General features: G+C 44.3%; 1 protein-coding gene across 1 annotated transcript in view; it reads right to left on the reverse strand.

Annotated features, from left to right (window-relative positions):
* Window positions 1-4,577: 4,577 nt before the first annotated feature.
* Window positions 4,578-23,342, reverse strand: part of CAMKMT (calmodulin-lysine N-methyltransferase) — a 448,575-nt gene continuing 429,810 nt past the window's right edge. The window contains exons 10-11 of the mRNA XM_003416105.4: window positions 14,117-14,248; window positions 4,578-8,371 (exon numbers count right to left, since the gene is read on the reverse strand). Of these exons, the coding sequence (XP_003416153.1) occupies window positions 8,294-8,371; window positions 14,117-14,248 (210 nt within the window). The 3' untranslated portion in view covers window positions 4,578-8,293. The remainder of the gene's footprint in view (window positions 8,372-14,116; window positions 14,249-23,342) is intronic.

Below are 23,342 nucleotides of genomic sequence, written 5' to 3' on the forward strand. Positions count from 1 at the left end.
AGAGCTAGATACAACCCTTCAGTATCATATTCATATTAAGAACACTATAACCATCTGATGGTTTACCTAATTTGTTGGGGGGAGGGGCTAAGGGGATGCAGCAGAAGTAGCACCTGGCTGTGAAGGGAAGGAAACACTAACAGCCAGGGGGAATGTAAGCCAGAGACCCTGAGACCTTTGTCAACCAATTCAGGTCCTGGGGCTCAGGTCTTACAGGCCTGAAGTGGTCTGACCAAGGAGGACCTGTAAAGAGAGGGAAGACCTTGGACAACTCAGAAGCTGTGAGCTGCTTTAGTCTTATTCTCTTTTGGCATCATGCTGATTATTTAAGTGATTTGGGATAGATTAAAAAGAGAGAGAGCCTTCCGCGCAAAACACAGGCCAAGTCAGGCCTGTGGCCTCTCCTCCTAAAAATGAAGCCTGTGAAGGAAAATGTAGGCTAATGCACGTGGAGGTGAGCCCAGAGGTCAGGTGGGTAAAGCTTTTAAATTTCTGTCTTCTGTGTTGAGAACAGCGCGATGACATTCTCCCAAGATCAAGGAGAGCTTGGCCATCAGACAGCTCTGTTGCAGATCAAGGCAGTGATGGACTGGGCTCCCTTTCTGACAGAAACATCATGCTGAACTTCCACTTTTCTCACATTGGTGGGCTGCAAACTATCAAATTATTAGAATTTAATTTACAAAGTAGTGCACTTATAGATTGAATAGGTGAATTTCACATAACAAACCAACATTTTCAGATCCCTGGGCCAGATTTCCACCATGGACCAGGGCTAGGGTGGTGAGGTGACAAATCCCACTGGGGAGGCAGAGCTCTCCGGTCCCAGCAGCAGAGGGGCTGCCAAACGAGGTGAGGGAGAGACGCTGCCCTGAGGCATTGCTCTCCCCGAGCTCCAGACAAATTAAAAACCTCCTTACCCCGTCATTCATTCTGAGGAGACCTCTTCCTCCCTCCGCAGGGGGCTTCTGTGTTGGAAGGAGATCAGATTCTGGGAGGCTGGGCCTCCGGGAGTCTTGAGGAGGGGGATCCTGGAAGAATGGAGCCAGGGAGGCCCTAACCCTGCAGAGATTGGCAGGCAGGGAGCAGGGGCAAAGTGCAGCCCAGGTCACTGGGAAAAAAGAAATCTCAAAGTAAGGGAGTGGGGGAAAGTTCCACTTTCAGCCTAATTATGAAGGAAGACTGGGTAGAGAGGGGCGGGGGAGCCCGCAGAAGGAAAAAAGGGAAGCAGGACGTTGCAGAAAGAGCCTCAGAGGCCATGAGCTATTGAGGCGCACAGGAAAGGCAAGGTGCGGCCTCTTCAAACAGGAGCCTGTGGATAGCTGCGTTTGAGAGACCTGGAATTATATTTGCCTTGGACGCCCAAAGAGGGAGGGCAAAATGCCCTAGTAAGGGTGGGACGAATTGATTTCCCAGAGAAGCCCAGCGCCATTTCCTCCAAATGCCCTCTCCGTCCTCCTTAATCTGCCCTGGAGGCGGCAGGTGACCTGTGCACAGGCCCCTGGAGGCGCCTTTGTTCTAGGGCATTCCGCAGCCCGCCCCGCCCCCATCCCTTGCACTTGCCCACCCTTGGCTGGCGGCTTGGCCTTTGTAAGCGAAAAGCCCCAGGTCCTCCACCTCTCCTTCTCCCTTGGGCTTGACACATTCTCTCCTGGTTGTCCTGTTCACCCCGACAGCCACGGAAACCTGCTCCCCAGAAGGAAGAGTGGAGCCTGCAGTACTTTATGCCGTAGGACAAGCTTGTGACTGAGACCACGAGGTGGGCAGCCCCTCACCATCCGCGGCCAGAGCCCCTGCCATTCAAGACTCTGCGCTGAGCGCTAATCCAATCCTTCTGGGGGCTGGTCATTTAATTGTGTAATGGTCCACACCTGAGACATTCCCTTAACGCTCTTGAGGACCTTATTTAGCTTAAAAGAAAGACTAAGAGTATTAAGACAGGGACTTAGACATTGAAAGCTTTTACCATCTCCAAAACACCTCAGTCAAGCAGAAGACAGCTGGGAGGGGTGGGGGGAGGACGACCTCCAAGTTTGAAAAGGCAACAAGAAGTGTTTAAAGTTCTTGCGAAGTGAGCCTGAAACACAGATTTCCCTCTTGCCATCGAGTCCATTCCGACTCATGGCGACCCTAGAGGACAGAGTAGAGCCGTCCCCCATAGGGTCTCCCAGGCTGTAATCTTTCTGGAAGCAGACTGCCACCTCTTTCTCCCAGTGGAGGCGGCTGGTGCGTTGGAACCGCCGACCTTTCGATTAACAGCGGAGCGCTTAACCGCTGCGCCACCAGGCTTCTGGAAATATGTATTTAGCCCTCGTAAATGAAATACCCTGGGTTTTTTTTTTTTTTTTTTTTAAAGCGAGGCACCAAACATCTATTATTCCCATCAGTGGGACAGACGGTAAACCACTGTAGGATTTACAGAAACGAAAAGACTTCCCATGCTAAAGGTTAATGAAAGTGTAATTCGAATCATGAAATCTTTGTGTGTCGGCTCAGTTTACACCCAGGGCTCATTAAGGATGCGCTGGGTACCGCGGGCGGGCGGGTGGCGGCTGACGTCACAGCGGGCATTTAAACGAGCCGGGCCAGGCTGCTCTGCAGGCAATTCTTTCAAAATAGAAAAGCCTCCCTCTTTCCCTCCCTGTCTCTCCAGCTGTAACAACTTCACCGACTGTCTCGGTTCCACCCCGAGGATTTCACTGAGAGCACACGTTAGAGGGAATCAGGAAGCAAAAGGTCACAAATAAGCACCTCGAGAACAATGAAAGCTTTTCTCTATGCAGCAGTGGGAGAGTTGCTGGAAAAACTGCGAAGGTATTAATCAGAAGTGGCTATAAATCCTCTGGAGTTTTGCTCTTATAAAACTCCTCAGAGAAAGTCTTGAAGGAAATGCAGGTCAAAGCCCAAAAAAGCTCTTGATCAGAGATTGCTGGAGGAAAATCTACCCAGAGGCCGTTTAATAGACAGCAATCACCCCAGGAGTGGGAAAGCCAAGTAGGCTTGAAACATGGTTGCAATTCCTAATAGGTCTTGTCACACTTAAGGCGCTGCAAGCTCCATCCAACGAACAGCTGAAGCTAGCTGGCGATTCATAAAGCCAACAGTTTAAAGTTTATTATGATGAAAGCACTTAATGACAGCCATCGCTAGGGGCCCAGCATTTATAAAGCTGGGCTGCGTATTAGACATGTAGCATGACCACCAATTTTATGTCACAATTGCTACCATAAAATGACCTTTGGTGATTTTTGCTGCATGTGGTGGACAGCTCTTCCTTCACATTAGTGCTCTCTGGCTTTCTTTGGAGACTATTATGCTGTCTAAAGCTTATTTGGCACTGCCGTGAGCCTCAACCCTTGTTATTACCCCAAAGGCCTGTCTTAAAAAAAAAAAAAAAATCTCATGCTGTATTACGCCACTCCAGTAATTTACAGTCCTTATCAGCATTGGTTCATGTAATATTTTAATGCAAATATGCTTTAGCATTGCATTTTATTTTTTTTAAAAAAGTTCCCATGCTTCTGGCTAGCGCAATATCTGTTTGGTGGGTGTTCACTGAAAAACAGACTCTTATTCCCTGGTTAGGTCTTATTGAATGTGGACTGTTTTCCCTGGTTGCTCAAAACACTCCCTGGCGGAAAAAAAAAGGTTAATTAAACTTCCCTTGAGAAAGAGAGTTTTTTTGTTTTTTAAGATCCCGTGTGTGATAAACCCACCGAAGTCAGCAACACCAATTCTTATTTTCCTATACCCAGTCCCAATGCAAATTTGTATCTGAGTAACATTACTTAATTAGGCTTCCATTTTCCAACCTGCTTTTGTGTAGTTAGAAAGGGTTTGAATACAGAGCCACTTTACTGCTCCGACGTAAACCGCTGCTGAGAAAGCGGTCTGTCCGTACCACCTTTAAATTGTGTATATAATTTTATAAATGATATAAAATCTGCTTCTAGGCCCTGAAAAAAAAAAAAAACCCGCAAGCATGGCACGCCGCAATTTTGGAAGGATTTAAAATATGTGATTTCTGCTGGTACCTACTGTATTGGGTTTTATATAAAGCTTCTTTCAATAAGGTAAATTGTTACATGACAAACTCATCTTCCACCATTATCATCTGCTGTTTGTGTTTAACAACAGGAGTCCCGCTCTAACAAAACTGTTGTAATGGCTTACAAATTACTCAGCTGAAAGCTTTTCACCAAACAAAACAGTATTAATCAGCAGTTCTTAGAAAGGTGCTAATTAAAAACAATTTTCTTCCTCAGTTTGCAATACTAAAGCCATCTTCACTTGCCCGGTTTCCAATATACAGCTACTGTATTTGCTCACACTTCAGGCCTGCTATTAACTATTGAATCTCCTATTAGCCGTTTTATTACAGTTCTGTTTACCAGCTTGTTGACATTTTAAAAGTCACAGTATGATCTGTTTTATCTATTAAAAAATATATTAATTGAAAAGTCAGGGGGACCAAAAAAAAAAAAAAAAAAGGCAAAACAGGGACTCCGAAAGCACAGGCTTCCAGGACAGAGAACACAGTGAGCATTTAGTCACTGCCTGGGCAGCAACCTCTCTGAGTAAAAGGGAATCTGAGAATTAAAAGCGGCATTTCAGCCTTAATGAGCTCCGTTAAACACCAACTGGGTCCTTCCAAACCTGGAAAGCATCCTCCAGGAAAACATATCCACCCTCCGTCTAAATTCGGTATCTAAGGAGAGCCAGTCTGACTTTCAAATCTGTCTTTCCTCTGTGGGGTATACTCTAGCTCATCACCATGTTTCAGACCCTCTGAACTCAGATGATTTTGACCTGGGGGAGGGGATACCTGGAATCTGGGAACTGGAACCCAGATCTAGGATCTAAACAGCAGCTTCCCTGTGAGTATGTATGTGTGTGTGTCTACACAGGCTTTGATTCTGCCCCCTGTGTGGGCATCCTGCCTTTCCCCCAGAGCCCCTGAAAGGATCCTGCCAGACAATGCCAGTGAATTGCCTGGTATAGATTGGAAACAAGTCAAATGCTGACTAAGCACAAAGACAAACTCTGTGGAAGCTGGCTTGAAGGAAGGGGACCATCCATTCCTAAGGGAAAAAAAAAAAACAAACCCTAACCCTTAGCAGAAGGCATGCCCCACTTGGGTCGTGGGGAGTGGGGAAGAAAAAAAAAGAAAGAAAGAAGAAAACCTCCTGCCTATGGTAATAAACCAGGTTCTTCAACTGTCAAAAGCAGTTAACTAGTTTAGAACAGACACCTGGCTGTTGAAACAGGGCTCCAGAGGGCCACTAATCCTTCCATTCACTCAGTTAACTGCTGGATCCCCCAAATGGATTCAACAGGTATGCAGTGATAAATTCAGCCCTCCTGAAGCCAAAGGGAAAATCAGCAAGGGGCGGGCAGCTCTTCTGGCAAACACCCGAGGAACCAGCCAGAAAAGCTTTTATGGCCCCGACAAGTTTTCTGCTGAATACTGAGCACCTAAATTACCCTTCCCTAATGGAAGTTACATTTTCATGCTCAGTCAAAAAGCCAACAAAATACACAATTTATACAAAATAGCATCAACCTCTTAGGTAGTCTTTTCTAGCACTTTTATCCTGATTCACAGCCTATGTCTTGCTATAAAATAAAATATATTTCTTATAACCAATTCGTATGTGGCTGTTCATAACATAGCATTAGAATCGACCACGGATGATATTAGAAATGTTCTTACATCCAACCAAATCGACTTAGCCTGACAAAGGGTATCAGAAGATACAGATACACAGGGAAAAGGCATATCATAATTCTTAAGACTACATAAGCACGTGGGCTTCCCTTTGAAATAAACACATACACAATTATTAGACGATTAAGGAATGGTGCATAGACGGCAATTGCATAAAAACAATTCTTAATCACAAAGTTCACATGGAATGTAAACGTATAAACTTTTTAAAGCCACCAGGATTTCTTCTTCTCAATATTCACATTTCATTAAAATGTGAAAAAAAAAAGAAACAGCACTTTTCAGTTATTCAATCAGCCACGACATTAGCTTCTTATAAACTTCCAAAGAGCCTGAATTAGAGCTATTTCCAGGTGATGATGCCATCAAGAGAAGATCTATGAAACCCTTAGCATTTTACAGGAGATTCTCTAAGGTTTTAATCACACATTCAGCAGATTTCTTTCCTAGACATGACTTGGTAAAAATAGCTGAATTCCAAAACCCTGTCTCAATCAGGTAACTGTACAACTTCATTTCCATGATTTAAAAAATACTACATTATTAGTTTATTTTTTAAGACACAATTTCTCTCCAGAGAAGTAAAACACTAGATTTCTACACCCATAACACACAAATGCAAACTGAGTTCTTGGCAACTCATGTATTTTCATGAGGAAAAATGGAATATTCTCATGGTCTGCTGTTGTATATTTTAAAAGAAGAAGAAAAAAAAAAAAGAATAGACCATCTTAGGTGTTAACTACAGCCATGATTTCCTTTGTCTGGCAAATTTAGTTGCAGGTTTTACAGAAGAAAATTTTTGCTGTATCTTCACCAGTATAAACAGAACTACCTGTCCTGCCTTTTAAAACATTCCAGATTCTAATTTTTAAACAAGAAAATATGAAGCCAGTGTGCAACCTGATACAGTCGCCAAAGGAGAGCTGCCACTAGCTGAACTACTCAGCTAAATGGCTGGTTTGCATTGCCCTGGTCTTTATCTAGCACGGAGAATAGACTGCTGTTTTATCCAAAGAGGAATAAATTGCTGTTATTGTGATGTTAGCCCATCACTTGGCATTGCAATTCAAGTTTTTGTGAGAAAGAAATGTATGATCTAACTGCGACTTGACCTATGCCTTCCGAGATCCATCTAGGTGCTCTAATGGAGCAGAAAAAGTGGTGAATACAAGGACATGCAAACTGATGGTGAAAAATTTGTTTGATGATAGAAGTGAGCAGAGAAGACATTTGAGAGTCGCTGTTTTTATGACAGCTAAGTTTGTTTAACATGCAAAAGGCTTCGTCCCTAGTCTCCCACCTCTTTAATTGTATCCCACGAAATACAGGCTTTGCCTCTATGAAAGATCCGAGGCTATAGAGCTAACCTGCTAATGACGTTACTGCTAAAGTGGGCACAGATGATTCCTTACAGATAAACATCTGCATTTCCACAAAAGGCATTAAAGCATCTCATGGATGCACTAGGCAAGAATATGCTTGGGTTCCCTGCAGAAAAGTCATTCTCTTTTAATCCTAGGTAAAAAAAATAAAATAAAATAAAATTTTTTTTGCCTATTAAATGTTTACTGTCCACTTGAATCACCGTGAATAACAATATATACTTATTTTAAATAAGATAATTGTGTGATTGAGTTAAAAAAAAAAAATCCCCCTGGCTGCAATCTAGTTTGTCAACCATGGGTTCAAAATTTCTCTGGGAAGGACCTGTTTTGAAAGAAGCCTGGAGAATAGCAGCAGTTAGATTTCAGCCCTGATAAAGGCTCACTTTTCATTCATGGAGCCTAAATGTGCTCTTCTTGTACCTAAACAGATAATAAGTACTCAGCACACTCCCCCTCCTTGACACAACACACTGAGACTAATCACACATAATTAGAGAGGAGGAGCAGAGGGCTGGCCACGCTATTGTGTCCAGGGGACAAACGGTCAGTTTATGAAGCTTGGGGCTGATGTAGTCATTTCTCATACATCTATTGGGGGGGAAAAAACATCCTGTTTAAAACAGGAAAAAAGAATGAGAAAGAGATGGTAGATTTAATACAATTAATTTGAGGGAGATTGGCAAGATGTGTTTTATTTTTTTAGCCAGGAAAGAATCAGGATGTTGGCTGCGTTTTACAGATTAAAAACTACCACCACCAAAAATAGGACAAAGAGGTAAATTAAAAAAAAAAAGGAGGGGGGAAGGTCAAAACAAATTCTGTGTCAATAAGAGGGAGAAATATTTAGGTTACTCACAGGTCGAATTCAAATCTCAGACAGACTGCTTATACATTTTTAAGGACACAACAAAGGTTTGGTGCAAGAAAGCAACAAGCAGGCTGAGGAAAGGGGGATGGCGGGAGGCGGGTGAGGACGGCTGGGGAACAACGTGGGCGAAGACAAGTGGACCCCATAACCCACCCTGTTGCTGAGGGGTGGGGGCCCGAGTCCTAGGGGCTTTCAAACCCAGGAGCCAGCGGCTTGTTGAATATTATACTCAGTACAGGTTTCTGTTTAGGTGAAAAATCTTCCATTGTGAGCTTGGTGTTTCCGTCTTCTCTCGAGGAGCTTAATCTCCTATCCATTTTTGGTTAAAATAAGCAGAAGTGGGTAATGAAGGTTTTCTTCATATACGTCCTGGTTTTCCTTTTTCAACTGAAAAGAATAATAGAAAAATAAAGTCGGGGATTTAGATTATGAAATTTTACCTGTCAATTAATTTTGAGCACAGTGACAACTTTTTTACTTACATTGTTTTTGGGGGAAAAATCTCAAAGGCAGCAACTCCAAATGATTCTTAGTGGTGTTGATATTACAATATTGTGCAACAGGAAGGGAACTTTTTTTTTTGGTGTGGGATAGGGTTTGTTTTTGTTTTGTTTTTTCATAAATACCTAAACTGCATTTGTGACCTCTCTGAGCTGTGAGGCACCTCACGGAAGAGAGAGCTAGGAACCCATTCACTTCAGCAGGCCAGTCATTTGGCACAGAGTTTCTGCTCTCAGGCCCCTCTGCCCTGCTGGCACCCCAGTATTCGGGCAGGCAAGCATTTCAGATCAGCAACTGTGTGGAGGCCCTGGCAACACCTGGGCACAAGGAATCGGTTTGTGGGGCCTAAGACATTTTGATGGCTTTCCAGCTGCTTCTTAGCCATTTGAATAGTTATGAAATACCATTCAAAATTTCTTTCCTCTGAGGAGAACACAGTCCAACCATCAGGGCAGCAACATTTGATATACTGCTCAGGTGAAGTTCTGAGGAGCTTTTCATGACAGGTTTTAAAAGTCAACCAGAGCCCTCAAATCTAAAGTGACACTTTTCCTCGTTTGGTTAGAGTAATTTTGACAGTCACCTTTATTTAGCAAACGGCAAATTACAAAGAGAAATTGTTATTTTTGAAGTTAGTGTTTTTGAGCCATTTGTTAATTCACTTTTTTTTTTAATTTCTAAGGATTGGAAATAACTATTTCTTTTAATTGTACATGGACCCAATTCCTTTATATATTGTTTCAAATGGGACAAGCATCCCCCCACCCCAAGCTAAATAAATGGCTCCCACATCACAGCTTTATGGGTTAGTCGGTTTGGGGCATGTTAACGTGAGTATTCTCAAAGTGTTTCTTCGAAATCACATTCCCAAACTGACATGTCCTCACTATTAAGGACAGGAGCAATGACCCCGCTTTTCCTCTTCCAACGGGGAACACAAAGCTAACTCTGTCTTTATTTTCTAATTCACTTTCCTCAGAGCTGGTGTGGGGCAATCACTGAAGTAACTTCATTCTCTTTTCTTAGCTGGCGTTAGCTCTGTTTACAGATGATTAGTTGTCTATTTAGAAAGATCCTCATGGATTTTTGTTGCCACCAAAGTAGCGACCCTGTTAATCCTAAGTCCCTCAACATCACTCTTTTATCTGGGGGAAAAAAAGCAGAGAAAATGGCTTTACAACCTCCTGATTCAAACCCACTAACTGGGGACCTACTAACTGTAAATACCTTAGTTGGTAGTTGCCCTAGCGATAGAGGGAGCTCACTGAAATATTTTATAGATGGCAGAAGGGGCTGAGCTAGCTAAATTCTTTCCTCAGGGATTGGAGATCAGGGAAAGTTGATTCCTCAGCGTGAGTCAGCTGACCTCCTCACTCACAATGTACTCATATACAGACTCAAATGAGCTCTTTAGAAAGTCCCTGAGGTAATATGGAGGATAAATAATTCTTTTGTAAATATGGGTTAGAAACCACTTTTAACTTGGATTCTAGGCTGACCTCTGGAGGCCAAAGCAGAGGCTTCATTGCTGGAAGGGGCCAGGGGCCAGCCCCGTCTTGACTGTGAGCCCTTCCTGTTAATGGTAACGGGGAAAAGCTGACAGCCCTTCGAGGCAATGCCACAGCCCACCACCAGGTCCCTTCTGAATCAAGTCTGTTATGTGAAGGCACTTGAACACACACAAAGCTGTTAGGAAATACTTGCTTCGATGGGGGAATGTTATGTGGTTGAAAAATAATTCCATTTACCAAGGCTATACTTCTTTGCCCAATTAATAATTATAATTTAAAGAAATAATAAAGCACCTTGGGAAAAATGAACACAAAGCAAATTGTGAATAAAACAATTTTTCAATTTTGTAGGTTAAAACAGGGTCTTTGAGGACCGAACTAAATTATATAGCTTCTATTAGTAGCATTATGCTTTACTTCATAATTGGATGTAACACGCTCAGCCTTACGGTACAAACAGCAGCAGCGGGAGCCGAGTTCAGACTGTTTACCCTTTACAGTATCCACAATTATCAACAGCACACCACACAGCTTATAAGCACCAGCCACTTGTAATGTGGTATTTTGAATAGATAAGCAGAAATGCAATATGGCCAAGCTTTTAACGCAATGTACTGACTTCCCAGCCAAGCCCAAGCCTGTTTTCACTACTGACTACAAAAATAGAGAACATAAACACTCCAGTGGTTTTGCAAAAGTTAAAAAATAAAATAAAATAAAGGAAAAGAAACATGGCCTGTCAAATTATGGGTTAAAGACTATTTGCATGAATGAGAGTACTTTTATCAACTAATTTCAAGCCAACTGTCATCTCTCTGTCATTCTGCCTTACTGAACAATTTGCTGTCTTAATATCCTAAAGGTTTGGAGCCACACCATCAAGCACTGCGTTTGATTCCCTAGCCTGGAGAGGACCAAGAGGTTGGAGAGGAGAGGGAAGCATTTTATTTCAATTCCTGTTGCCTGGATGAACAGAAAAAAACAAAAACTACTACACCTTTGGCTGCCTGGTTCCTGAGCGCTGGTTGCCTGGGGTGGGCACAGTTGAACAAAGACACTGGCAGAAAAGTGCAGAATGGCACCGTTTTGATTACAGGCTTGCTTTTTAACGGAAGTAAAATTTCACAGTTAACAATGAGAGGTGAAAAGTTTAAGAGGCAAAGCCATTCCTCCTGATCACTTAATCAGCTTCATGGGTGGTTGCCTAAATCTGTAGTTTTTTTTTACCTTGCACTGACTGCCAAGATTGTAACTCATTTTTTCCCCCTGTTGTAACAGGAGGGGTGAAAAGCTCGGGCCGAGAAGGCAGCTGTGTGTGAGTGACGTGAGGCAGGAAGGTAGAGGGCAAAATTAAAATTCATGAATCTCTTCACAACCATTTGTGTAACAAGATTAAGACGGGACAGCGGAAAGGAGCAGCATTATCAGTCGTTTTACAGTCCTCCAGCTGGTTACGCTCTAGTCCAACACTGTAGGGCTAAGAGGATAACACGCAGCCCGAAGGAAAACGCCGCTCCTCCATCGGGGCGCAGGCTGGGCCCAGGGACGCTGGGGCTTTGCCCAGAGATGGAGACGAAGAAAGCCGATTGCTGCTCAAGATGGAAAACTTTTAAGCCTTGGCAATTAGCACACGGCAAACAAAAGACGCCGGGGTGGAGGTCCCGGGCGGTGCGGCGGGCCTCTCTGCGTCCCCTGGGTCCCCGGGCGGGGCCGCAGGGGACCTGGTGCGGGCGCGGCCTCCGCGCTGGGCCCCGGTGGAGTGCGCAGGGGCCTGGTCAGGAGCTGGACCCTCCTCACTCCCTCCAGCTTTGCTCACCACTGCGCCGATGGGATGATCTTTTCAGGACACCCTTCCTGCAAAGGAGCCCTCCACCTGCGAGCTGGGGTTGGGTCTCTGGGGCCAGGCTCTGGGCAGCCAGCGCAGTCACCTCTGCTGCTGGGGCAGGAAAGCCTGGGCCCTTTTGCTAGAAGCAGAACAGCAACCCCCGTGAAATAGCTCTGAACTTAAACTCCAAACCCATTGCTCTGGAGTAGATTCCGACTCATAGCAACCCTATAGGACAGAGTAGATCTGTCCCATTGGGCTTCCAAGGAGCAGCTGATGGGAGTCCAACTGCAGACCTTTTGACTAGCAGACAAACTCTTAACCACTGCGCCATTCTACTCATGAAAATACTAAAAATATATATTGTGGGTGCACACTTATGAGCCATACCTTTTACCCAGGGTGCCCCAACTCTACAGAATATTCCACTAGCCTGAGAAGAGCATGCTAAACTTCCCCCCACCACACACACACTAAGGAAATAACTAAGAGAGACCTATTTCTTAGTCCAATTTATAAGGTGTAGACTTTGACTTGTAAGCAATTATGAAGAGATTACAAACTAAGGGCACTTAGCTATTTAAGGAAATTAATTTTTGTGGGAATAATCAATGTGCCCAATAATGAATCTGTCAGTGATTATTTCTGAAGTAGTACCTGTGAGTAATGTGCACAACACAAATAAAATGGTGTGTTTAGCAATTCATGGCCATGCTCTAGGCTTAGCAGGGTGGAGTACAAAGTCAGAAGTAAAAAGGCAAAGTTGTTGTCCACTAGGGGCTGACTATGGAAAGTTCTAGACAAAGGCTGGAATGCCTCACGAGTCCCAAGGCACTTCAGACCTTGCAGGGAGGAGACCCAGGCTATCAGGCACAAGGCTGAACGTCTGCTGGTGGGACAACCCAGGCCTTTGCTCTCCTGAGCTGTGGCTGAGAAACTGAAAGTATTTGTTGTTTTAGGGAGAAAGTGAATGGCAGGACATTGAAGCGGCCATCAGCTGATCCCTGGAGCTCCAGCCTGACCCTGAACAGAGGGCCATGTTATCCCTTGGGATGGAGGAGCCCAGGGGGCCAGGAGAGACCCTTCCTCCCACCAGGTAAAGCCCTGAGAGCCAGTCCTTTTTTTCTAGGGAAGAGTTTACAAAGAGAAGCAGGTAAGCTTTGAATATCATGCCATTCTATTTTTACTTTTCTGATTGTAAGCAATGGGCCAGAATCCACCTGTGAGAGACAGTGATTTAACTCTTTCAGTTCATAAAGCACCATGTGTCCCCCCAGGGGCTAACTGGAACCCTGAAGACCCAAAGAAATGAACATATTCCCAGAAGATGAGAATTTCCTCTCTCGCTTAGAAGATCAGATCCGTTTTGCCTGTAACTTTTCAACGCTCAACACACTTCTCCGTTGCATCACAATCCTGGGCAATAAAGAATGCCATTAACATTTTCCCAGGAGAAAATAAATTCAGGTCGGGCCTTTACTTTTCTGCAGTTGCAACTTGCAAGATCATGACAAGTCACAGTCTCCTGCCAAGGTCAGATTAGCTCAGCAAAGGGAGATTTCTGGAAGGCACAAAATTACAGAAGTAATACATGGTACACTAGTAACTGTGACATGCATTAACAAATGTGAGATGCCGAAAAAGTTTTCGGTGGAACGCTTGCCTCTCGGTGTCCTATATTGCTCTACACCTCTAAATAATAAAAAGGCTGATGACATCGCTTTATGTAAGCAAGCTTAGAAATCACTCTCAGATAAGTGCTTTTGACCTAAATCTTGTAGCGCCTCGATCTGACATATAACCCCACAACTGTGAAATTCTGTATGAGATTTAACAGTCTCAAACTGCCAAGTGACCCAGCCATAAAGCAAGCAGAGATAAAAGATTTACAGTCCAACATGATACAATTAGACATTCACCTTCTATTTATTTGAGTACAGCTAAGCGGTTAACCTCCTTAAAACCTGAAGGTTTTTCATTAAAATATAAATACTGGTTTCTCGATCCTTCTACGCCACCTCCCCTGCCTCCTACGAATTAGTCCGTTATGAATGAAAAGATTACTTTGTTTTAGAGAAGGGAGTAAACAAGGATGGCTTCTATAAAATCCTCCCAGACATGCAAAGATAAAAGATGGCTTTCCCACGCAAAATAATCAGACACAAATAGCCAGTCAGAAGCGGAACACCTAAGGAGTACTTTAATCAAATATTTAGGTTACCTGCCCAAAAGACCATGATCTCTTCAAAATGCAGCTCGGATTAAAGTATTATCTAACGCAAGCAGAAAACTAACCTTGGAGTGGAAGTCTGAAATGTGTTCATCATAATTTTCATGTCTTTGGATAGAGAAACCCGCTTTTTCAGCTAGATTGCAAAACTGGTTTACGGTATTCCCTCGGCGTGGGGCAAACACCATTGCTTTCCCCTAGAACATTAAAAAGGAAATGCAGACAGACATTTAAAAACTGGAAGTCAACCACACGTAACAGACGTTGGTCAAGGCATTTAGTGTCCTGTGCTCAGGTAGAAAAGCACAGTGGTTCTTGAGGCATCCGTACAGTCTAGGGATTCACTTCATGGAGAGATGTACATCAAATAAGGAAATATATATTTCACATTCAAATGGCCAGTTGCTGTTTCATCCTTTTCAAATAACGCACTCAACAATAAAAAAAATGTGACTGGAAGCTGGTGTTCTGTACACACCTCTCTGGAGTCCACTGGTTGGTTTAAAGCTCTGACTGGATTTTAGGGTACCCGGTCCAGGGCAGAACCACCCACCTTGTGACTCCTTAGCAGCTGCTGACAGATCCAAGCAGAACACAGCTTTAGAGTATGTGGCAAGAGATGCCTGTAAATGTTAGTTTGTCGTACCCTGAAAACTCAACACCAAGGGATCCTCAAAGAGACAAGTAACCACCGTCCCTAATGGAGGGTTGTCACGTTTCAGTACAGCCGCCAGCCTTTTCGGAACCATGCTGTCCAAGACAAGCTACAGGAGCTTGGTTTTCCACTTCACTGAACCTCTCATAATGGCCATTGCTACAGCAAAACAGCTCCTCATAGTACTCAAACGACTGCTTTTCAAAGAAAGTGGTCTAATGAGAGTAAATAGGTCTTTCTAAATAAACCACACACTCTTAGGAGATTGCTGCAGTAGGCAGAATGGGAGAACTTGAATCAAATATACATACTTGATTTCAGAAGACCATCCAACACGAAACTCCACAATGATCTAACCGCTGGGTACATGTGGACTTTCCCTCCCCGTCCCACATGTGCACAGACTAGCCAAACTCAGAGCCTTCTTCTTTTTCTCTTTTTGTAATGATACCTATGTGCTCCAGTTTATTTCAAAGTTACACTTCACCTGTACGAAATGACGCTTCAGGTTTTGAGGCAACCGTGAAAATATATCTCAGTTTCTTATGAAAGGTGGTTTATCATCCACACCTGCCAACCATTTACTGAGCATCTGGGATGTGTCAGACGTTGGGCTAGGTGCTCTATATACATCACAGTCTTTAATCTTTGAACCGCCCTGTGATGTAGGTATCAACTTCATCATACAGGGCGGAAGCTGAGAGGTTGAATAATTGACCCAAGGTGACACAACAGTAAATGATACGAAGCTTATCTACCTGAATACAATGCCAGTGCTCCTTCCACTACTCTATATGGTCTCCTTATTAGTAATAATGATGATAATAATAATAATAGCTACCACTGTGCTAGGTGCTTCACAAACCCCTGCCCCTTTAATTCCCTCAACCTTGTAAGGCAGGCATTACATTTTACACATGCAGAGAAGGCTGCTAGGAGCATAAGGAGGAATTGTGTGGTGGAAAGCCTTCTGGACTTCAAGGGTGTCTCCACCATTAAGCAGCTGTGTCAACTCAGGAAAATCAGAAAAAAGAAAAAAAAAATCATAGAACTGTTGAGCTAGAAAGGACCTTGGAGATGATGTGGTCCAATCTCCCCACTTTACAGGTAAGAACCTTAAGTCATCTTAGCTGACCCGTTGAGTTTTCTCATCCATCAAATGGGAAGAATAAAGCCTGCCCTGGTTTTCTTTTTGTTTTTTTAGTTGTTTCTTTGTTTTTAACCAGCAAGTTTCGAGGACCAAATGAAGTGATTGATGGGAAAGTAATTTGAAGAACAAGGCTATACAGATGTAAAATGAGAAAAACCCACACCACCTAACGGTGCTATAAAAATGCAATCAGTTCTCTCTCCCTCCCCTCCTTTCTCCCCCACTTACCTGCAAGAAAAAACACTGTTACACTGTCCTGGACATCAAGTGTGTTTTCATACCGTGTTTGCACAGACATGGACACACTTGGGCACATAATTATAACAGTGACAATCATGCCACTACACTTAAGGTCCTGTCAGCTTTTCCAATATTAATTGCTATTCTCAGGGCATTTTTCAAACTTAGCAGCAAAAATTCATTTTGATGTGAAACTAGGTATAATACATGGTCTCCACAGGGGAGCAAAAGTCTCCATAAAAAAAAAAAAAAAAGGGAATACTAGTAGGTCATTTTAGTCACTTCTAAGAGCTGGTTGTCTTTCTGGAGCTTTGAATAGTCCAAGCTGTTTTATTTTAAAGTCACCTGTAAAAATGGTCTCGCAGTTACAACGGAGGAGTCGATTTTTAACAGCTATTATCTATGCTATGGATCACAAATGTTTACAGGACTACGGGTTTCTTGGTTGGGCTGATGTTTGCATTCACAAAGCACATATCTGCTCCCCGTTGAGTGGGGTGAGCTGTAAGAGACTGTTACCATCCACAAGGCAGCACTCTCCCGCCAGACTTCTCTTTCTTCCTTCAGGTCTCTGCTTACCTGTCCTCAAACTACCCTACCTAAAACAGCACCCCTCCACCATCACTCTGCACCCCTCTCTCGCTTTATTTTTGTTCTTGGCGGTTCTCACCACTGACACACATCATACCCTTATTTGCTATTGCCCGCCTCCTCCAGCTGTTACCTATGCTCCATGACAACGGGCTCTTCCAACGTTTAATTCGCTGTCTCCTCTCGGTGCCAAGCATATAGTAGGCACTCAATAAATGTGTGCTGAGAGAATAAACCCAATCCAGATGTTGAATTATCTGAAAAACACAAGTCTTTGGGAGTTTAAAGGCCACATTCTATTGTTCATTTACTTATTTTTGGAAAAGATTTTCTCCAAGAAGTTTGTACAGAGTCACTGGCTTAGATGGGATTTCTGGGGTCACCATTTGGTACACAAAATACTGTACTCACGAGAGTAAAAGGGAGCAGTGATTTTAATCTCTAGTCACTCAGTTATGAGTTTTAAATGGTTTTGAGATGGGTATTAATATTTGGGGGGGGACATAGTACAGCATCCATTCATTCAGTAAACACCTGTGAGCGATCCTGGGCGCCAGCATCCACCCTGTAATGGGTGGTTTTACAAGCCCGCCCACTAGCGCCAATGGCGCAGGACACTTCGTCTGACAATCTGAGGAATACGCCCTACAATTTAGGCTGCAAAAATCCCATCAAGAAAAAGGATCTAGATTTCATATTTAGTCCATCATTTTAGAAAAATAATCTTCAATTTACCAAAGCACAACTTTCGGAGCATTCATGGCCACGGATTAAAGTCAGAATGAACGCTCAATTGGATGTAAAATTTTGGCTGATGAGCAGAAATTTGAGAGAATTTGGTTACCTCTGGAGAGAGGAGAAATTCCATAAAACAGCAATGACATTTTCATGTCGTGAGCTCAGTTGTCATTTTGCTAGAATAATCTACACTCCTATAGTAATATAGTAAGGGCATGTGCTTCTAGAAGAAATGGGTATGCTTCAGATTTATTTTAAAATGAACATGCAATGCCAACAAAATGCCTTTATTCCTTTTTCATTTCCAGGCAGCCGACTATTAAATACCGATTACATGTTTAAACATATGCTTATTTTCTAAGCATTTCTTTACCAGTTTCTGAGACACTGCCTTTGCCTTCTGCTTCCCTACCATTTCTCTCAGACTTCTTCCCTGGCTTTTCTTCTCCCACCTGTCCCTTCATTGTCAGTGGTCCCCAGGACTCTGCCTACTTTTCCTTCGTGTTCTGTACAACACCAGGCAATTGTCCCCAAGTCTAGGACTTCAACTACCACTTACATGTCAATAATTCTCAAGTGTTCAATTTCAGCATTCACCATTGTCCAGGTTCCACACCCATATTTTCAAGTACCTACTAGACTTCTCCATGGGCATGTTCTGAAGAGCACCTTAAACTCATTCTGTCTAAATATGGAACTCAATATCCTTGGCCCCGTATCTCTACTGTTCCCAGATCATTACCCATCACACATAGTCATACACACACTCAGATACAAAAGCTGAGTGCCTACTACGTACCAAGCACTTCTATACCCATCACTTTCAAACTGAAGCTGGAAACCTGGCGACCATGGCATTTCTTGCTAAAACGCTTCAATGGTAGCTCCCCCGCCCCACCACCCTGTCGCTGTCACTTGCCACAGGTGGTTCTCAAGCTATGCTCTGAGTTGCTTCAGGGCGACATGGAGGGGTAAAAGGGAGACCAAGAGAGACCAGGCTTGAGTTTTCTCACCTCCAATTTAGCTAAAGCCACTTCACTTTTATCTGTTCTAAAATTGGGATGCTGGCTAAAAATTTTTTGACCAAAGGGTTCTACCATTTAAGGAAGAGTTTGAAAAAACTGGCATAGGTCCCACCCTCTTGGCATGGCAGGCAAAGTCCAACATGACGTGACCCATGTCTGTATCTGCTGCTTCCGCATACTCACCTTGGGTTCTAGTCAGACCAATCTAATTACAGTCCCCTGATATGCTCTTTCATGTCTTCCTATATCTTCAAACATGCAAATATTCTGTTTGTGTGGAATGCCTCTCTTACTTCCAGTTCATTGCCTGCCTGGTGAACTCTTAACTCAACCTTCAGAACCCAGCTTAGACCCCACCAACTCTGTAATGCCTTTGCTGACCTCTCCTGGCCTCATACAGTGCTTCCTCCCTGACTTAGGCACTCCCACCCCCTGCTTCCATGGGTCACCCATACCTCTACCCTTAACACCGTCAGACAATTGCTCATGTGCTTGTCTCTCCCGCAGGACTGTGATCTCCTTCAGAGCAGGATTATGTTGTATCTTACTCTAACCCCAGTTCCTTATCACAGTGCTTGGCATCTGAGAGACACTCAGTAAATGTTTGCTGAAAGACGCCCCCAGTAAATGTCCATTCAGTTCCCTCTTCTCTGTTTTCAGGTCTTTGCCAACTCCTAACTCAACATCCAGATAGCAGTTGGTCTAGGCTGGACCTCTGAGGAGTTGTGCCATTTTCTGGCTCTCCTTTACTCCATTCCAGCCTTTATGCTGTGGCCAGAATGATCTTTCTAGAATCCACATGTGACCACATCACGGCCCTGCTTGAAAACCTTCAACTCTCCACTATACACATGATAAAGCCCAGTCTCCTCATCGTGGTGTTCTAGGCCTTTCGTAAACTGGTACCCCCAACTCTTTAACCTCATCTCCTGCTCCTCCTTGATTCTAACCCCCAAACTGCACACTCTTACACTCCAGCCAGAGAAATTTCTTGTTGGTCCCCAAACACACATGCTTTTTTGCACTCCACACATGTGAGCACTGTTCTGTCTTGGAGGGATGCTATCTTCTTAACCCTTTCCTCTGAGGCTTAGCATGCTGTTCTTACTATTCAAGGCCAGATTCAAATACCACTGCCTTTAGGGAAACCTTCCCTAACTTACTCAGGCAGTCTCTCTCTTTCCATTGTGGTTACCTCTTTTCCAGAACCCACCATGTTGCACTGTAATCCCTAGTAACTAATGTGTGAATCCACCCTGCTAGGCTATGAGATCCTCACAGTGCTCCTGATCCATATTTATACCCCTAAACCTTGGTGGTGTAGTGGTTAAGAGCTATGGCTGCTAACCACAAGGTCGGCAGTTCGAATCCACCAGGTATTCCTTGGAAATCCAATGGGGCAGTTCTACTCTGTCCTTTAGGGTCACTATGAGTGGGAATCCACTCAACAGCAACTGTTTTTTTTTTTTTTACCCCTACAGTCATCAGCACAGTGCCAGGCAGATAGTAGTTGCTCAATAAATGTTTGCTGACTAAAGACAGAGTCCAAACCCTTGAGTGTCTCACGTTTTGTTGAAGGTGTAAATTAGAAAGATTCACAAAACATATACAAAGAGCACCAGACCATATGTGACCAAGCAGTGGCCTGTGATCTGCCATTTTCCTCCGTCCCCTGTCGTTCCACGCATGTATCAGCTGCATCTCCACAATCAGGTGATAGAGGCCTTGAGGGCAGAGACTGCACCTCATGTCTTGGTATGCTCTCCTGGGCACCCAGCACTGCACATGCTGAAGTACCTAGGTGGGCTTTAGAAAAGAGCTCCTTGTGATTGGGTTCTGGGCTCTGAGGGTCTTGAAGCCATCTGGGGCACTGTATTCCTACAATTGATGTTTCAAGAGCACTCCTACAGCTTGCTGACCGAGATATGGCTGAACACAGCTTTTCCCAGAGAATGGGTAAGGATTCGCTGGGCCTCAGAGCTGGCCAGCAGCAAGGAACCCAGGCGTTCTTTAGCACCCTGTCAGCTCATGCGCTGAGCCCACACTCAGAAGGCAATTTCCCTGAGACAAGTAAAAACAGATGTATGTACAGATGTGTGTAGAGATGTTAGATTAAAAAAAACAAAAAACAGATGAGGAAATCTGTCAGGAAAAAGAAGTCGCTCCTCAAAAATGAGAGTCTGTGATTTACATTTCCAGTGTTCAGACACAGGCGGGTCTCCAGGAATCCAGCAGTAGGTGAGGGCTGGGTTCTGAAGCAGGTTAAACGAATTCCACAGTGATATTTTTGAATTCTTGACAATTGCTCAGCAGCAATAACTAGCTGGAGAGCTGTCAGTATTGCATCTCCATCTACCTCCTTGTGGTCCTGGCTAAGTAAAGCCACACTGTCTAGCTGCCTTGGCACCCCTCCCTGTACCCAAAGCCATTTCTGGGGACTATTAGGAGATACCACTTGTTGGTTGTCATTTCTGGACTAAAGTTCAACTTGCAGACTGCTGTGGCTGTCTTTAAATTACATTTGGGTCCTCTGATATCAGACATTGCTGTTGTTGTGGACTTTAAGGAACAGGTCAACAGGGGTCACCCTATCAACCATCAGCAACAAGAAGCCATTGCTGGAGGGAAAATAAGGGGGAGGGGTTGCTTCTCGGAATGTGTAAAAGTTGCAGATTTCATTCCCTTTTTAATATCAATTCTATTCTTTTTCTCTGTTAAGTTTGCTAGAGTCCCTTATGGTTTTTCTGGTGGGATTCAACTGTCTTGACAGTTCCTTTAAGCCAGCAAGTTGAGGAAAGCTTCCATTTTGGGCAGGTGACAGACATTTCCTGCTGACATTTGAGGCTTCCTGTGAAGATCTTTCCAGGCACAGGTGTCTGTCTGGTTGAGGACCAAAGCTTGGTCTTGTGATTTGACATCACCCCTGGGCCAAGCTAGGGCCACCCTGGTGGCTAAGCTCTCTCCAGAGGCCTGTCTCCCCTCATTCACGGCCCCATTATAAAAGCTGAAAAGCAGAGAAATTCCTCCCCTCTCTCTCCTTTCCTTGCATCTGGACCCTCGGGCCCCAGACAGGTGATTTACCTGACTTAGAAATCAAGGGAAGGAGCCCTGGTGGCACAGCGCTCGGCTGTTAACCAAAATGTCAGCAGTTCAAACCCACCAGCTGTTCTACATAAAAATATCTGCCATGGATACCCTATTGGACGGCTCTACTCTGTCACATAGGATCACTATGAGTCAGAATAGACTCAACAGTACACAACAACAACAACAACAGAAGTCACAGAACCACTTCCCAACAAGGGCAGAACTGATTCTCTTCCCACAGCTTGACACCTGAACCTTCATGTTGCCATGGTTTCATTCTTGCCATCCAGCAGTAATCTCTCTTCTCCTCTTGTGGGAGCTGTTTGGAGTAAAAACGGTAGACGGTCCTCTCGGGTCCAGTGGAGGGCCTGCTGCAGGTGTTCAGGACACATGTGTAGGGAAGATGCCGTGTGCCCCAGGTGTGTGCAGAAACATTCAAAGTCCAGCTCAAGAAAATGGTATATATTCCCCCTCCCAACAGCATTACTCCAAGGAAGATGTGTACACAGAGTCCCCTATACTCAGTATTCACAATGGTCAGAAAGCCTCTTTAGTTTTTCTGCAAGGTAACAAGAGCTAGTGATTATTCAGAGCCAAGCATGTGCTCAAAGCTTGTTCACTCCCCATTTTCTAGACGTGAAACTGAGGCTTAGAGATAGATCTAGTAAATGGCAGAGCCCAGATTGGAACCTAAGCTTTCTGCCTCCAGGGAACAAATATATCTTCTCTCCGGAAGAAGGACTGAGGATTTTAGAGCTGACAGAACCCTACAGAGCCTGGGTGGATTCCCTTACTTTCCCCTTACTACAGGAAGCCAGGCAAGAGAGAAGCGATGCCAGAGTCTGTTAGTGCTAAACTGGGCCTGGAGTTCAGGCCTCCCATTAGCCAGGCCAGTGTCTCACGTATACTAACCTGGACGAGCTGATACAGCAGTAAACTAGAACTAGCTATCATTATGGAACACCCCCTGTATGCCAGGCGCTGTGCTAGGCATCTTGCGTAGGTCTTACCCAATGCCCAAGGTAGGAATCGTTTCTGCCTTTTTACAGGTGAGGAAACTCAGGCTCAGAGAGGCGAGTGGTCATTAAGAGGAGACTTGAGTCTTGTATGCAGTTTTTTTCTGACTCTTTCCACCCACTATACCTCATCTTCAGAAACTGGCGTCCTTCTCTGAATTTAAGGCATTTGGCTGAAGTGTGGGTTTTGCTGAACGCCCTGAGACCTCACCCACCGTGTTTTGCACTGAATTTGCTGAGCCTTGAATTACTGAGAACACAGGACCCCCCCAGTGCAGTCCTCCATGTCGTTTCTTTTGGGCCTCTTGTGCCACCTTCAGTACTGGGGCCACAAAATCATGGAGGAGCAGCTGGGCTCAAGAGAACATTAAAACCAGCTCTAACTATAATGTCATAAAATCTTTAACATGGTATTAGTCTTGGACTGTGGCTTCTATACTCAGCCAAGGGAGGTCCTTTGGAAGCAGGACAGCCAGCACTGAGATTTAAAAAGGAGAGGGTCCAGTTTTCCCTCTAGTCTCCACCAAGGTGTGGAACTCTTCCTGCCCACTAGCACAGGATGTGGACTGTGCTGTTCACTGCCAAGGTCCATCTGGGTAGAAGCCCAGGGAGTCCAAATGTCCTGGCTCCCCAGACCTCTGCACGAGGATGAGATTCCTGGGTGGTCATTTTGGTGCTACCATCTCTAACTTGGATTTCCCCCTCACGTGGGTGGCCCCTCATACCTTAGGCTAGAACACCTGGCAGCCTGTGCATCAGCCATCCCATCGGGGCCAAAGCAAGGCTCCT

Source organism: Loxodonta africana, chromosome 26 (genome assembly GCF_030014295.1).
Source record: "Loxodonta africana isolate mLoxAfr1 chromosome 26, mLoxAfr1.hap2, whole genome shotgun sequence".
Taxonomy (NCBI): domain Eukaryota; kingdom Metazoa; phylum Chordata; class Mammalia; order Proboscidea; family Elephantidae; genus Loxodonta; species Loxodonta africana.